The sequence below is a fragment of the Colobus angolensis genome, unplaced genomic scaffold (assembly GCF_000951035.1).
Source record: "Colobus angolensis palliatus isolate OR3802 unplaced genomic scaffold, Cang.pa_1.0 Scaffold1, whole genome shotgun sequence".
Taxonomy (NCBI): Eukaryota; Metazoa; Chordata; class Mammalia; order Primates; family Cercopithecidae; genus Colobus; species Colobus angolensis.
The window spans coordinates 1,624,146-1,640,887 of record NW_012110918.1 but is presented as its reverse complement, the minus strand read 5'-3'; the positions used below and the strand labels follow the sequence as shown (position 1 = coordinate 1,640,887).

The 16,742-nt window shown below is 38.4% G+C and overlaps 1 protein-coding gene across 2 annotated transcripts in view; it reads left to right on the top strand.

Annotated features, from left to right (window-relative positions):
• The window catches only part of CEP112 (centrosomal protein 112kDa), a 567,477-nt gene that overhangs the window by 60,295 nt on the left and 490,440 nt on the right, over nucleotides 1–16,742 (top strand). For both annotated transcript variants that reach the window (XM_011944093.1, XM_011944768.1), the window contains exons 5-6: nucleotides 4,376–4,469; nucleotides 6,989–7,066. In XM_011944093.1, the coding sequence (XP_011799483.1) occupies nucleotides 4,376–4,469; nucleotides 6,989–7,066 (172 nt within the window). The remainder of the gene's footprint in view (nucleotides 1–4,375; nucleotides 4,470–6,988; nucleotides 7,067–16,742) is intronic.

Sequence of the window (16,742 nt, the reverse complement as noted above, 5' to 3'; positions counted from 1 at the left end):
GCCAGGATGGTCTCGATCTTCTGACCTCGTGATCCGCCCGTCTCGGCCTCCCAAAGTGCTGGGATTACAGGCTTGAGCCACCGCGCCCGGCCTATTTTTAATTCTTATCAGCTAATCCATTTACCTTCATTTTTTTAGGGTTGGTTTCTGGAGATTTATTTTGTTCCTTTCTTTGGGCCATTTTTATTTTCCTTGACCCTTTTTATTAATGTGTACATATTTGAAAAATAGCCACTTCTCCCAGTCTTTATGGACTGGCTTTGTACAGGGGCAAACCTTCAAGAATTGGCCTGAGTAGAGATTCTGGGGTCCTCAGAAACTTTTTCTGTGGATATGTCTTCTCTGGACTTCTGTGTGTAAATTTCTAAGTAGTGGGATTTGCTGGTTTCTGTTTTTAGGAGATCATAATCTCTTGTTCCTTCTTATTTTGTGTCTTGTACTATGGGCCTTCTAAAGCTAGTAGCACACTGGCTCAATCCTTTTTTGGTTATTACTTGCTCTTTTATTTTCAGCTGCCGCTCTGCACTCAGTTTATGCTGCATCCCACCAGTGCTTCAAGACAGATGAGACAGAAACAAGTTCCTTGGGCAGTCCCCCAAGAGTCTGAATGTTGGATATATGCTTTAGTCTTCTCTTTCCCTCCCCAGGGAGAAGCTGTGGAGCATGAGCTTTTCTAATTGTGTTATGCTGAGCCAGGGGTAGGAGCTCTGGCCGTGAGTGCTTATTAGTCCAAACCACCACCTTTGTTCTCAGTGGTCCCCAGGCATTTAGAGAATACCAGTTCTGTGAGTACCTGCAGAATCCAGTCCCTTAGGCAGCCCCTTCCAAAAGCCAGAGTGTTGGACAGATGCTTCAACTTTTTCCTTCCCCAAGGAGAAGCTGGGATTGGGGGTTTCCACCTGCTAGTTCTGAGCTAGTGGAAGGGGCTATGGTCAGTTACTTCATACTAGTCCAAACTGGAGGCTTTGTTCTCAGCAGTTCCCAAGATGGGACCCTTTCCTTTCAGAGCTAAGATTGAGGCAAGACAGCAACAAGTCCCTTAAGTAACCTTGCTTATGGCGCAGGAGGATTCCACAAATTTTCTTACTGGCTTCAGTGTGGTTGGTTTCATGCTTGCCTGGGGTACAGGAGCCTCTCATCTGGTCTCTGGATGTCTCACAACGGGAATTTTGGTCCATGTATTGTTGTTGAATTTATGTGTCCATTGAGAGAAGGAGAGTCTTGCTGACATCACCCCATAAAGTTATTTTCTTTTACAGGAGGACATTTGATTGGTCTTCCTTTAGCCTTTATATCTTTATACGTATAATATCATTCCTTATTTCTTTATATGTACAGGGATAAGTTTATATTTTTCTAGTATTAAGAATCAGCGTTGATACTTAGAGAGTGTTTGTGAATTCCTGTTGAAATATTTTCTCATTAGGAAAAAGTGAAAGGGAAAATTTATATTTGCCTAGTTTTACGGCTTAAGAGTAGTAAAGGGCATGTCAGGGAATGTTACAAATGTATTGAATTTTTTCTTTCCATGTTGGTTTTGGCATCCTGAAATTAATTGAGGCACAATACCCCTTTTCTGCTTGGCACAAGTACCATATTATGAGCTCACTGTGATCAGGTCCCCTGTATCAATTGTAGGCTGTCCTTATAAGCACCAGGACTTGCTATTCTGTGTGGCATGTGGCACCTGTTATTCGTAAAAACGCTTTTAGGGTTGAACTTTTCTCCCACTTTCTGTTTTGCTGTTCATCCCGACCACCAGCGCCATCACTGAATTTCAGCCTTTGTACTTACTTAGAGTTTAAGTTGTTTCCAGCTGGAGACAGTCTCATGGCAGAAAATGAAATTTCTGTACCTAATGTCCTGTTTTTCTTGTGCCAGCCAGATTTTAACAAATACTTACCTCCTTCAGTTGGCTCAAATGCCTTCACAAGAAGCTGGCTTCTGCAATGACTCTCCATTACTTGGCCTTCATTGGAGCACGTATTAGGGGTAACATAATAAGTTTAGTTAATAATAATGGACATGTTTAATTGGAAGTAGGGCTATTCAATTTGTATTTGTAATGGGTTTGGAGGCCAAGAGAGCAATTTGGACTACAGATATAGATTTTGTAAGCAAAACTTCTTATTATTTGAAAAATTAATACATTGGATCATCCAGAGAAAGCTTGTAAAATGAAAATAAATTAGTTTAGACACAGAACTTTGGGATCATAGCATGTATGGGTTGGGCAAAGAAAGCTAGTGAAGGTTACTGTGAAGGAGATCTCTGAATGATAGGATGAGAACCACGGAAAAATGGTTTTTGTTTGTTCATTTGTTTTTAGACAGGGTCTCACTCTGTCACCCAGCCTGGAGTGCAGTGGAACAATCACAGCTCACTGTAGCCTCAATCTCCTGCTGGCCTCAAGTGATCCTCCTACCTCAGCATCCCAAGTAGCTGGGACCACAGGCATGCACCACCAAGCCCGACTGACTCCTTTTTTCGCATATTGCCCAGGCTGGTGCCAAACTCCTGAGCTTAAGCAATAGGCCCACCTTGGCCTCCCAAAGTGCTGGGATTAGGTGTGAACTACTGCATCTGGCCCGAAGAAGGGTTTTATGGAGCCATTGAACGCAGCATCTTTAAACTACTGTCTCTAATGTTGTAGTGAGATCACCTAAATCAAGGACAGGTTATGACTCAGTTGCTTGAGTGTCTAGGAGACTGTTGATGACCTTACTTATAGCACTTTTGGGATGAATGCAAGTCATATTGTAGTTGATTGAAAATATATGACAGGTTAGAGCATGGCCCCAATAACATTTTTGAAAATTTATCATGAGGGTAAAAAGGTTGGTACAGAAGGACAGCTACAAGTGAATTAAGAGGGTGTGTTGTTTTATGTATGCAACCCTGTGCAATAAATAGATACATATTTCAGGCTCCTTTTAAAATTAGTATTTTTTATGAGAAGAATTTTAATATTTAAGCATTTTTCAATTTTTAAGTATAGATCTTTTTATGATTATTTAATCTATTCTTAAAGAAGAATAGGCCTCTGCTTAGTATGACATATCAGGTTACCTCTCCTCATAGAGTTTTAAATGCTTATATCAGCTGATGCACCTTGACTGGTAAAATTATACTCAAAATATTAACTTTGCCCATTTTTCTCATTTGCTTTTAACTATTTGGATGTTTGTGATACTGAATAGGGGTAAAAAAATAAACAGCTCTCTTTAAAACAGCTTTTCAGCCATTTTACATTACTTATTAACTAATCTAAGGAATGTTATTCTATCAGTTTTAATTACAAAATACATTCATTTTAATATTGTCTTTTGAATTAGTATTCTGTCTTTTGGAAATACTTAGTGTAGGTCACAGTTTGTGAGGAAATCCTGATATGGTTTGTGGTTGAATGTTAGTGACTTTAATCTATTGTATAATGGTTATTTTCCATTTCATATATCTTGAAGCCATTGTTCAGAGAATAGGTGTTCATAATTATGGAACTTTCATTGAAGTGGTTTGAATAAAATCATATAAGAGAGACTCCAGGCTAAAGGAGGCTATTTAAGAATGTATTTTATATGATATTTATATGAGAGAAGTCTTTCTGATGAAGTCCATTTAAACTCGTTTCCTACTTACCCTGCATTTCACATTTTACCTAAATTAACAGGGTGTGTTTTTAAATAGAAGACTTTGATATACCTGTGGTTTCTGACATGCTTTCAAATTAATTGAAACTTTAAACTACGTGAAGATTTTGTTATTTTATATATTGTAAGGCTTCATGTTGATGTGGAACATGAATCCAACCAAGTTTGCTGACCCTGAAACAATGTTCTTCTGATAGAATATATGCTTCATTTTCTCTCTTTTTACACTTGGGAAAAGGGGAAAGGAGGCGAAAAGATTTAAATGCAGGTGATTTATTTTAGTCTGACTTAAAAACAGCATTTGCATAAGCAGGTCTGTGGCATTTATGTAATCTCTTGTAATTTAAATGAAGTGAAATATGATACATAAAAAGGTTATTATTTGTATTTCTTTTTTTTTTTTTTTTTCTTCATGTGGAACATCTTTTTTTGTGTCGTTGCTGTTGTTTGAGATGGAGTCTCTCACTGTCTCCCAGGCTGGAGTGCAGTGGCACAATCTCAACTCACTGCAACCTGTGCCTCCCAGGCTCAAGCGATTCTCCTTGCCTCAGCTTCCCAAGTAGCTGGGATTACAAGCGCTTGCCACCATGCCCAGCTATGGAACATCATTGTTAATACAAACTATCATCTCATTTCCAAGGGAAAAAAAAATGGTAATCCTAGATTCTAATACTCTGTGTCCTCTGAATTCTCCAAATTGTGATTTGATTATTTTGGTCTCTTAGCAGGGAACAGTACACTGGGAAGCTCCGAATGAGGTCACATTCTATGAGTCCAACTCACAGAGAAGATGGACAAAATATTACCCCAAAGATTTGTGTAAGATTAGATTTTACTTTTGTTTGGTTTTTGCTTGTTGCTTTAAAATAGCTGAACAAAGTTTTAATTTCACTTGTTGAAGTGCCAATGATTGGCTTCAAAACGGAATAAAGTTGGATGATTCTGGTGAACATCCTGATGTCAAAGAAAGTGGGGTGTTGGGTATATAGCATAGTATCCCTTCTACTTCCTCAATGATTCTGAAGTGTTATATTCATCAGTCTGTTGTTTCTCCTGTGTAACAAAGAATAACATTTTCCCTTTGTTCAGAATATATATGGTAATAATTATATACCCGGTGATCGTAAAATTAAGAAGAAATTGGTATTGTAGTGAAGTAGGGAACACTGCTTTTCTAATGAAGGTAAACTGTGTATATCTTGAAATAAGACTGTCTTGCATCTATTTATTCGACATAGATTTGGTTTGGACAAGGTGCTAATGAGCACTCCAGTTAGCTTTTTTTTTTTTTGAGTTGGAGTCTCACTGTTGCCCAGGCTGGAGTGCAGTGGTGCAATCTTGCTTGGCTCACTGCAACCTCCGCCTTCCAGATTCAAGCTATTCTCCTGCCTCAGCCTCCCAAGTAGCTGAGACTACAGACGTGCGCCACCAAACCTAGCTAATTTTTGTATATTTAGTAGAGACAGGGTTTCACCATGTTGGCCAGGGTGGTATTGAACTCCTGACCTCCAGTGATCCTTCTGCCTGCCTCAGTCTCCCAAAGTGTTGGGATTACAGGCCTGAGCCACTGCGCCCGGCCCCAGTTAGCTTTGAAAAGAGAAACACTGTGCCTGCTTATTCCAGTCTTATTGCCTAACTCTGGCTGTCTTGAGTTACATGACTTTTCGTTACAAGAGAAAGCATGTATAACACATGACTGTTTTAGCACATGGCACTATAAACATAACTCATTGCATTTTATCCAATGATAATTTGGAATTAAAAAATATAAAGGGCAGCACATTTTCAGTAGTGATAAACTACAATCATTATATTTACTCAGAATAAGCAAGGCAGGTACATTTTCTTATTTAAGAAATTCTTGTTCATGAAAAAGCATACAAAAAGCAGAGGACCACTAGTAGAAGTGATAATGAATTTTAATATAGTTTTATAAATAATAATAATGCAATATTTTATTGAAAAGAAATGTAGAAACTCAGTAAAATATGAAGAACATTTTAGTGCATTTAAAAAAATTACTTCATATTAATTTAAATGACCATATATATAAATAGGTACGTTTGTTAGCAATTAAGCTTTCTAAAAGCATGAGAATGCTGTATCAACAAATTAATTTCAAATATTCTTTCTGGGCTGGAAACTAGCCATTCTCTTTCACAGACTTACCTTTCTAAGTTTTTAGGGTTTTCTGGTCATAGTCAATTTCTGGGCACAGATCTTAGGTTGTCTCTAGTTCAGTATAGTTTTAATCTGGGATGATAAATTGTAATACAGAAATTATACAGGAGGGAAAAAAAGCATGGAACTGTTATGTTTTAAAAAGTAAAGAATCACCATAATTGTGTTTTTTTGTTTTTGTTCTTTTTTTTTGAGATGGAGTCTTGCTCTGTCGCCCAGGCTGGAGTGCAGTGGTGTGATCTTGGCTCGCTGCAAGCTCCGCCTCCCGGGTTCACGCCATTCTCCTGTCTCAGCCTCCCGAGTAGCTGGGACTACAGCCGCCCGCCACCACGTCTGGCTAATTTTTTGTGTTTTTGGTAGAGATGGGGTTTCACCGTGTTAGCCAGGATGGTCTCGATCTCCTGACCTTGTGATCTGCCCACCTCGGCTTCCCAAAGTCTTGGGATTACAGGCGTGAGCCACCGCACCCGGCCATAATTGTGTTTTTATGATGTGAGTCCAAAGATTATTTATATTCAGTGTATGAGTGAGAATTAATTTAAGAACAAAGAGCTTCTTGGACATCAGCACAAAACTTCCTGTTAACTAATTTTTTTGAGAATAATTCATCTTTTCACGTTGCCCCTGCCCCCCACAACACACTTTAAAGCTACTGTGGTATACCACAATCAAAACTTTTTGTAAAAGAACTTAAAGAGAAGAGCCTGGGTTAATTTTTTAATTTTTTACTTTTGAAATCTAGTTACGGTGTGAATATATTATTAAGGCAGCTCATAGCCCTAAGCTGCTGTACTAGTCATTATTTAGAACTGAGAACCCTAGTTCAGTTGTAACCCAATCCTTTCCTCTGAGGGCAATACAGCATTACCAGGCAAGCACACAAAACTCTCATGGCACTGAATGACATATATTTTGTCCTTTTTTTCTCTCTCCCTTCCCCCCTCTTTCTTTTCTTTTCCTCCTTCCCTTTCCCCACTTTCCCTTCTTTCCTCCCTTCCTTTCTTCCTTCTTTCCTTCCTCCCTTCTTTCCTGTCCTTCCTCTTTATTTCCCCTTTTATCTCTTCTATCTTTTCCTCTTTTATCTCTTTCATCTTTTCCTCTTTTATTTCTTCCTTCTTTCCTCCCTCTCCTCTTCCTTTTTCCCTTTTGTATTTCAGGAAGTTTATTCGAAAAAATCTCCTGTTTCTTTGGATGATAGTGACATTGAAGCTCGCCTTAATAGTTGGAATCTTGGGGTAAAAAAAAGTATTTGCTTTATGTATCTATAGATGTGTCAAAGTCATATTGTATGTGGATAATATCTGAACTAATTTGATTTTATTCAGTGAACGTTGGTTGTTAGACATTTGTTACTGTGTGGCCTTGAGAAGGGCTTAAGTATAGGAAATAAATAACATTCTGAACAAATATAAAATAGTCCCTGTCCCCAACAAGCTAACTTTCTTATGTGTGAAATAAGAGATATACATATAAAATAGTTAAGTAACAATAATAATTTAAGATAGTATATGGTAGAATACCAAGATGAGTTATGTGAGTCGCCCAAAGTGGAGGGGAGGGAAGGGAGAACGTGAAGCAACACAGCCATTTGGGTTAAAAACACTCAAGGGGACCCCGTGGATGAGCAGCTGTTACGGACAGCAGTTTATAGAGGCTGTGGGTCAAGAAAGTATTTGGAGAGGTAGAGAGGTGGGAATTGGTGGCAGAAATAGGCACTAAGAACGACGTGGTGGGGTAAGTGAGCTGTCGTGATTGGGTGTTTAGAATTATGTATGGAATCTGTGAGCACTGTGTCAGGCTGCATTACATTGGAGCTTTGAATGCTAAATTGAGAAGTTTAGCTTTTAAATTTTAGGCAGTATTGAGCCCTGGCTTTTTTTTTCTCATTTCACTTTACATATATGCTAACTGTTTAAATGCTTTTAGGAAACAACAAAAAGTACTTAAAATGATTTTAGAATATGTTTTATTATAAAAATAATTTGTAGTTTGAAAAATATAGAAAAATCAGAGGAATAAAAATCAACAGAGACCTGTGTTAGCATTTTGTTATATAACATATCTTTTCCTCCCTTTTTTTCTGTGTGTTTTTATAAGATTCAATAAAATTTATTATAAATACTATCTTATATGCAATTTAACATTTTACATGAGTTTGTAAGAACTCTATATAAAGACTGTGAATGGTAGCATTTATTTTTCTTTTGGATGGATATTCCATAAGCTTTTTAAGTGTTCTGCTATTTTTGGACATCTGAGTTGCTCCCAGTTTATTTAACACAAGTAATTTTGCAGTAAAATTCCTTGTAAGAATCTTTTTATACATATTTAGTTACTTTCTTAGCTTACATTACATCTTTGGTACATCTTTTGGTACAAGGTTTGTACCAATTTCAACCAGCAGTATCAGTTGTCCATTTTCTTCACCAGCAGTATATCAGTTGTCCATTTTCCACCTATTCACTGACATTAGGGATTGTTATTTCAAAAAACTTAAAACCTTTCTACTAATAAGGGTCTTTAATGAAAGCAGTGCTTTAGGGAAATTGACTTAGTGGGATTATGAAAGTTCTATTGGATATGAGTAGAAATGGAGAAAAGGTCTTGATTATCTTTTAGGTCTTTTTTTTCCTTTTTCTTTCTTTCTTTCTTTCTTTCTTTTTTTTTTTTTTTTTTGAGACAGAGTCTTCCTGTGTTGCACAAGCTGGAGTGCAGTGGTGCTATCGTGGCTCACTGCAACCTCTGCCTCCCAGGTTCAAGCAATCCTCCTGCCTCAGCCTCCCAAGTAGCTGGGATTACAGGTGCGTGCCACCATGCCTGGCTAATTTTTATGGTTTTAGTAGAGACAGGGATTTCACCATGTTGGTCAGGCTGGTCTCGAACTCCTGACCCTCAGGTGATCTGCCCAGCTCAGCCTCCCAGAGTACTGGGATTACAAGCATGAGCCACTGCGCCTGGCCGTTTTAGGTCTTTATAGTGGACTCCATGTTAGTATGATTGCTGGGAGGAGGGAAAGGTAAAAAGGAAAAACTTTTGAGAGAGTAAAATGTGCTAAGTGACTGATCGAAAGACTGAACTGAAGGGCACCTAAAGGCTTGGTTCTGAGAAATGGAAATGTTGGCCTTTTGTCAGTTAATTGACTGTCAGATGAGGGCGGACCCATTTTAAACGTTTTAATTTAGATAGTGGAGTTGAAAACTGGTAAGGTTAAATGGGGTAGTTCAAGGCCTAGAGTTTCTTGAGAGTAAAGAGCTGGAGTTATATGTTGGAGTCACACTGTTTGAGAAGGCAGCTGTGCCCAGAAACTGGAACAGCTGTAGTCTTTGGAGAGCTCGGAGAGTCAGGAGGTCTGAGTGGGGAGCAGAGTGAGGGAGGATGTCTGGCTCATGGAATGGGCACAGTTAGAAGGTTGGGAAATGGATAGGAAATTAAAGTAATGTGGACCTCCTATTAATTTTGGGAGTTTTCTAGAGAAAGAGAGAAGTATAATTGATGAAAGGAGGATGATAAATCAAAAGAAAAACGTTTTCATGTTTTAAGGTGCAGGGGAAGTTGCCATTGGAGGGAAGTCCTGTTACCAGTGTGGGAGAAGAGCACAGGAAATCCTTCAGAAAGACAAATTCCTTTTGCCAGAGAGCAACATCAAAGTGGAAAAGAAAATTCTAGAGCTATCCTTTTAAACTCGCCTTTTCCCTTAGCCACTTGAACCATGATATACATTACTTAGCACATAGAGTACTTTTCACGGTTGTTTAACTGTTCTGAGAATTAAATCTTTCTTGGTATAATAAAATTAAAATATAACATTTAAGATATTGTGAGGTAATACCTTAGAAGTAGGTCTGTCTAGGGTTTTGTTTCACATTTTTATTGTTCAAAGAATACAATAACAGTGTAAAATATAAAAGTCTTGCATTTTTATGTATTTATACCATATAGGCATTAATCAGGCTGAGCGATATCTCTTTATTACAGTAGAATAATTTAAGTATCCAATTTATTAGAAAGCTTAGAGTTTGCTTTGATTTTAGTTTTGTATGACAATGTGTGACTGGCTTTTTTCTTTCTTCCTCTGAGCAATCCATTAGTAGCTAGAGTTAATTTTTGTGCTCTGGACTGTGGATACATTTTTTATATTACTGGTGTTCTTGTCAGCACCTTCATTCTGATGCATTAGATGTTGTAGAATTTGAATTGTCTAGTTTTTGTTAAAAAATCAAAATTTTCCCAAATATATTCTTTATTTTCCCAGAAATCAAATTCCCAAATATATTCTTTATTTTCCCGGGAGTATGTTAGTATTTTTTCTAGGAATACATAATTCAAGTAGAGATTTATTTATTAAAAACTAGCAATGATATTTTTCTTTTGTATTTTTTCTTAATATTTAGCCTTTTCAACATTTAGTTTTTGTGACGCTTTCTTGCTTTCTCAATATATTTTATACCTATTTCGTGTCTGACTCTCTAAGTCACAAGCTGAAAGGTTGTGCTGTGGGTATTCGCTATTTGTAAGTTCATCTGAGTACTTGCATGGATGGAGGCTTTGAAACATTCTTCCTTTAGTGACTCATGGATCATTGTGAAACACTCTATGTGTACCCATTTGAAAAGAAAACTTTAAAAAATATGTCTTATTTGGTTTTTCAAGTTTTAGATTCTATTATTTATTTTGTGATTAATATAATATCTTAAGATCTATGTCAGGAATATTGGAAATTTTTGATGTTGACTAGGGATTATTTGTAGTTTCCTTTTTAAAGTGCTATAGTTTTAAGGTAGCAGGAAAAAGTCCTAAGTATGTTCATTCTGGTTTCTAGAATGTGCTTGTGAATTTTCTTTGATAAGTGAGGCGTATAATATTAACATTCAATGAAAATCACAATCATGAAACAAGTTCCCTTTGAATTTAAATCCCTTTTTCTACTTTATAGGTATAGAAATGGATGGGAAACATTAGCTTGCTGACACAATTGAAACCTGCCATTGAATGAAGCTTTTAAATTGGATCACTAAAAATCATGGTCATTACTGACTGATGGTTTAAAAGAAAAATGACCATACATAGAAAGACCAACTTTTATCCTAAGAAAATTATGTTATTGTTACTCTTGTGTGGTAATTGAATTGATAATATTTTCTTTGCAATTCTAATTATACATAGATTTGTAGTCTTTGTTATTTTTTCCTTTTTCTCCTTTCTCTTCTCTTTTTTTTCTCTTCTTTTTTTCTTTTCCTCTTCTTCATGGGTCTTTATTGTAATTTACTTAAGGTACAGAGAGGGGAAATATGTTGTGTTCATTAACGTGGTACTTTGTGGTATGATTAGTTGGGACAGTTCTCATTAAGTAAGCATGTAATTTCAGCTGTCTTATCTAGTTTTATTTTAGGCAATTTCATGTTTTTTTTTTTCATGTAGGTTAGAAACCTGCCCCTTTTCTTTTCTTTTTTCTCCTTTTCTTTTCTTTTTTTTCCTTTTCTTTTGAGACAGGGTCTTGCTCTGTCACCTAGGCTAAAGCGCAGTGGCAAGACCATAGCTCACTGCAGCCTTGAACTCATGGATTCAAGTGATCCTCTTGCCTCAGCCTCTTGAGTAGCTGGTGGTGCACACCACCATGCCTGACTCCTGTCCATTTCATACTACACAATGGTCTTGGAGAGAAACTGAGCTGAACATTCCGAGATTTTAGGCTTCTCATTCAGCTGTAGTTTTCCACAAATGAGTGAAAGTGTCAGATTTTGAGACTAGGACAAAGTTACCCGAATGAAGAAGAGTTATGAGAGTGGTTTACATAAAAAATTAATACTTTGATAAGACAAATTCTCTTTGTCTTTCTCTAGAGTATAAAAATATCTGGAAGTATCTACTCAAAATGGTAACTGCTAATTCCACATGGTAAAATATAAGCGCTTATTTTCTTAACATTTTAAGTGTTTTTTAAAAATATTAAGTATTTATTATTCATAAAAAACAAAGCCATAACAATATTTATAGCATTTTCCCCAAAGCTTGCATTTGGGGAGTGTAACTATATTCAGAGTTTTATTTGAGAAGTTGACATTTATTTCTTTTAAAAGTGAATGTAAACTTTTGGCCATGAGTAAATTTATTACAGCCAGGTTCTCCCACAACCAAGAATTCTGGACAAAATACAGAAAGCAAACCACCTGGGGACTCTGAAACGTCAATAATAACAGGCCGATTGAGAGGGAAGTTGGACTATGAAGAATCACTGATACAGTGGCAGGAAGTTTCCTGGTTTTCTGTTTGTGTTTTTTTCTTCCTTAACTCCCAACTTTGACTCCATGGTGGGCCAAATTGAGGGACTGTGTAGCAGGCATGGATGGCAGAAACTTACAGAGCAGTCCATCTTTTTGGCCAGAGAAGTGGGAGAATGGAAGAATGTGAGGGGATTTTTTTTTTTTTTTTTTAAACTTCCTGGCCCTGCCTCTACACCAGCCACAGTGGAAAAACTATGCTATTGTGGTCTAAGGGCAGCAGTTAGCGCCCATCTGTTTGGATAGATCAACAGATAAAAGAAACCTCTGTTCATGCAAAGAATTGGGGGGAACATTTTATATACTATTTTTTTCCTATGTCTTTTCGCTTGCTATTATACTTTGCTCTGCGAGTGGGCCTAGTCACATGGAACTGTGCAATAGTGCAGTGAGGTTCCTTCAGAGTTTGAAGGAACCTCATCATTTTGGCCAGTGGGACTGAGAAAGAAGCTGTCAGAGCCAGAGAGGTATGCAGGGAAATCCAGGAATGGAAAGAGTGGGAGAAGGGGATTGCTAGTTCTGTGTATGAACCAATACAAGTTCCAGTCTTTCTCCAGGGTGGACACATGTGGAACACACCCCCCAAATCATAGTCTCATAGAAGTCTATGTGAATTGTGATATAAACTATTGCCCTAGTCCCAGACCACCCCGAGTGGTACATGTGAGGGGCAGACTCAAATGACATAGTAAAGACTTCAAACTTGGAACTGACACCAGAGCTTCTGTCCATAGAAGGAGAGATGGAATTTGCAGACTGATCTGAATGCAGTTGATTGTCCCCTGAGACAAACAAACAAGCATCACCATTTTTCAGAACCTCACAATATAATTATAATGATTAAGATGATAATTTTTCAGATCATAGAGAATTAAACTAGAGATTGACAACAAATTATTTGGGAAATCCACAAAGATTTAGAAATTAACACACTTCTGAATAATCCGGGGGTAAAAGAAAAAATCTTAAGGGAAATGAGAAAATATTTTAAATGACAACACAACATATCTAAATGTGTGAGATGTAGCCAAAGTAGGTTTCATTGGGAAATGTACAGCATGAAATACTTATTTTAGAAAAGAAGAGGGGGGTTCTATTTCTAGAATGGTAGCATGAGGAGCTCCACAGATGTGCTCCGTAGCAAAACAAGCATCATTGGTAATTGGTAATTAAAAGTCTCTGGAAATTGTCCTAAAGGCATAGAGCAAATGAAGACATTTATTCAAGAAAATCAACTATAGCTTGGTAAGAACAGCAAGAGTTCTTGGCACGTGAACCATGACTTGCTTTCACTTTTCCCCTGTTCCTCCTCAAGCTCAGCTTGGCAGAAATTCCATTCCCAGTGGGTGTGGCAAAGAAGATGAAGTTTCTCTCCCCTCAGCTCCCAATCGAGGGATACAGTATCGTATTGGGAGGGGCATGCTGCCGAATTTCTTATCCCTTTGAAGTCTGAGTGGAGATGGCTACATTCCTCCTGAGTGAAGCTTAGTGGCTGGGGGAGAGGGCTGTCTTCCTCCACTCAGCCAAGACTGATAGGGCAGAAGCTTTACCCCAGACACAGTAGGTCAAGAATACTGTGGCCTTGATTGTCTTTACCTCGACTTGTTCATAGGATAGAGATTTCACTCCAGGAGTCGCAAACCGGGAACAGGAAAGCTACTCCCTCTGCATAGTGCCTAGTGTAGTAGCTCAGAGATTTTTGCACGGGGGAGAGGCAGTCTGAAGATCAGTGAGATAAGAAGCTCTCCTCCAAGAAATGGACTAATGGAAACAGTGTGGGGAAGTTCAAGCCTAAGGATGCTCTAGAAAACAGTGGAGATTTTAGTGGTCAACAAATCAGAGGAGTCTGGTAGTTCCTACTAATTAACAGCAATAAGCTAAACCACAGGCTAGTACATTCACCAGAGAGAACCAGGGACAGAGACAGCTAAGAAGAGTCCTCCTGGGGTCAGAACAATTCTCAGAGACGACCTCAGCATCTATCCCTGCCTGAATTTAATTGAATCAGGCTATGGAGCAATTTATGACCCAGGGTATTGTTGAAAATAATAGAACAAATGGCCAGCAATTAGTAGACATAAGAGCTGGGTGTGAGATCACATTAGATATACAGTTTAATAAAAAGATAAGGGGAAAAAGCAGTTAGAGGAGCCCTGCTGAATCCACTGTCATCACAGGTGATTGTGTGCATGCCCAAGGCTGCATGCACTGAGGGGTGACTCCAAAGCCTTCACACTGTGGGAGAAATATACTTTATGAAATAGTCTAGCCAAGCCACTAGTCAAATAAACAAATGAAAACAACTAAAGTTACTCATGGAGAGGGGAATCAGTGTCCAAAGTTACTACATTATATTACCTAAAATGTCCAGTTTTCAAGAAAAAAAATTACAAGACATGCAAAGAAACAGGAACGTATGGCCCTTATACAGAGAAAAATCATGCAACAGAAATGGCCTGTGAGAGGGCCGAGAGACCAGATTTAACAAAGACTTCAAAATAGCCATTATAAATGTGTTCAAAGAATCAAAGGAAACGATGTTTCAAAGAAAGCTGTGATGGGCCGGGCGTGGTGGCTTATGCCTGTAATCCCAGCACTTTGGGAGGCTGAGGTGGGCCGATCACAAGGTCAAGAGATCAAGACCATCCTGGCTAACATAGTGAAACCCCATCTCTACTAAAAATGCAAAAAGTTAGCTGGGCATGGTGGCACACACCGGTAGTCCCAGCTACTCAGGAAGCTGAGGCAGGAGGATCACTTAAACCTGGGAAGTGGAGGTTGCAGACAGCCGAGATCGCACCACTGCACTCCAGCCTTGACGACAGAGCGAGATTCCATCTCAAAAACAAAAACAAAAAACAGAAAGCTGTGACGACCATATCTCATCAAATACAGAATATCCTAAAGAGATTTAAATTATAAAAAAGAACCAGAGCTGGGCACAGTGGCATGCACCTATAGTTCCAGCTCCTCAGGAGGCAGAGGAGGAAGGATTGCTTGAGCCCAGGAGTTTGAGGCTGTAGTGTGCTGTGATCACATCTGCAAATAGCCACTGTACTCCAGCCTGGGCAACATGGTGAGAACCCCATTGCTAAAAACAAAAAGCAAAAGAAAAAAAGCAGATGGAAATTACAGTGTTAAACAGTATAACCTAAGTGAAAAATTCACTATGGGGCTCAGCAATAGATCTGAACTGGCAGAAGATTCAGTGAACTTGAAGATAGATTGATAGAGATTATGCAGGCCAAAGAAGAGAAAAAAAAGAATGCAGAAAAATGAACATTGCCTCAGGTAAATGTGGGATACCATTAAGTGCACCAACATATGTGTAGTGGGTGTACCATAACAAGAGGAGACAAAGGAGCAGAAAATATGTTTGAAGAACAATTGGCTGCAAAATTTCTAATTTGGTGAGAAACATCAATTTGCACATCCAAAAAGCTCAATGCACTTCAAATTTAAATATAAAGAGTCACTCCTAGCAACAGTACTAAAATTGCTGAGAAACAAAGAGAAAATCTTTTTTTTTTTTTTTTTTTTTGAGACGAAGCATTGCTTTTGTTGCCCAGGCTAGAGTGCAATGGCACAATCTCAGCTCACTGCAACTTCTGCCTCCCAGGTTCAAGCGATTCTCCTGCCTCAGCCTCCTGAGTAGCTGGGATTACGTACAGGCAGGCGCCACCACACCCAATTAATTATTTGTATTTTTAGTAGAGATGGGGTTTCACCATGTTGGTCAGACTGGTCTCAAACTCCTGACCTCAGGTGATCCCCCCGCCTCGGTCTCCCAACGTGCTGGGATTACAGGCTTGAGCCACCGCACCCGGCCGACGAAGATAAAATCTTGAAAGCACCAAGAGAGAAAAGAAGAAAGTTCTAAATTAGGAATCTAAGCCCCCATCTAAAGAAACTGGTGAAAGAACAAGTTAAACCCAAAGTAAGCAGATGAAGGAAATAATAAAGATTACAGTAGAAATCAATGAAATTGAACACAAAAAAGCAATAAAGAAAATCAGTGAAACCAAAAGCTGGATTTTTAAGTGATGAATGGAATCAATGAACTTTTAGCCAGACCGACAAAGAATGAAAAGAAGAATGGATTTGCTATTATCAAGAATGAAAGAGGAGATATCATTACAGACACTGTAGATACTCAAAGTATAATAAGAGATTACTGCAAGCAACTCTATGGGCATAAATTTGACACTGTAGATGAAAGGGAAAAAGTCCTTGAGCAACACAGACTACCAAAATTAAGATGAAATAGATAACCTGAATAGTCCTATAGCTATTAAATAAATATAATTTGTATTTTAAAACCTCCCAACAGGCCGGGTGCAGTGGCTCACGCCTGTAATTCTAGCACTTTGGGAGGCCAAGGCGGGCGGATGACCTGAGGCTAGGAGTTCGAGACCAGCCTGGCCAACATGGTAAAACTTTGTCTCTACTAAAAATACAAAAATTAGCTGAGTGTGGTGGCATGTGCCTGTAGTCCTAGCTGCATGGGAGGCTGAAGCAGGAGAATTGCCTGAACCCAGGAGGTGGAGGTTGCAATGAGCTGAGATCGTGCCACTGCACTCCAGCCTGGGCGATGGAGCGAGACTCCATCTCAAAAACAAAAACAAAAGCCTCC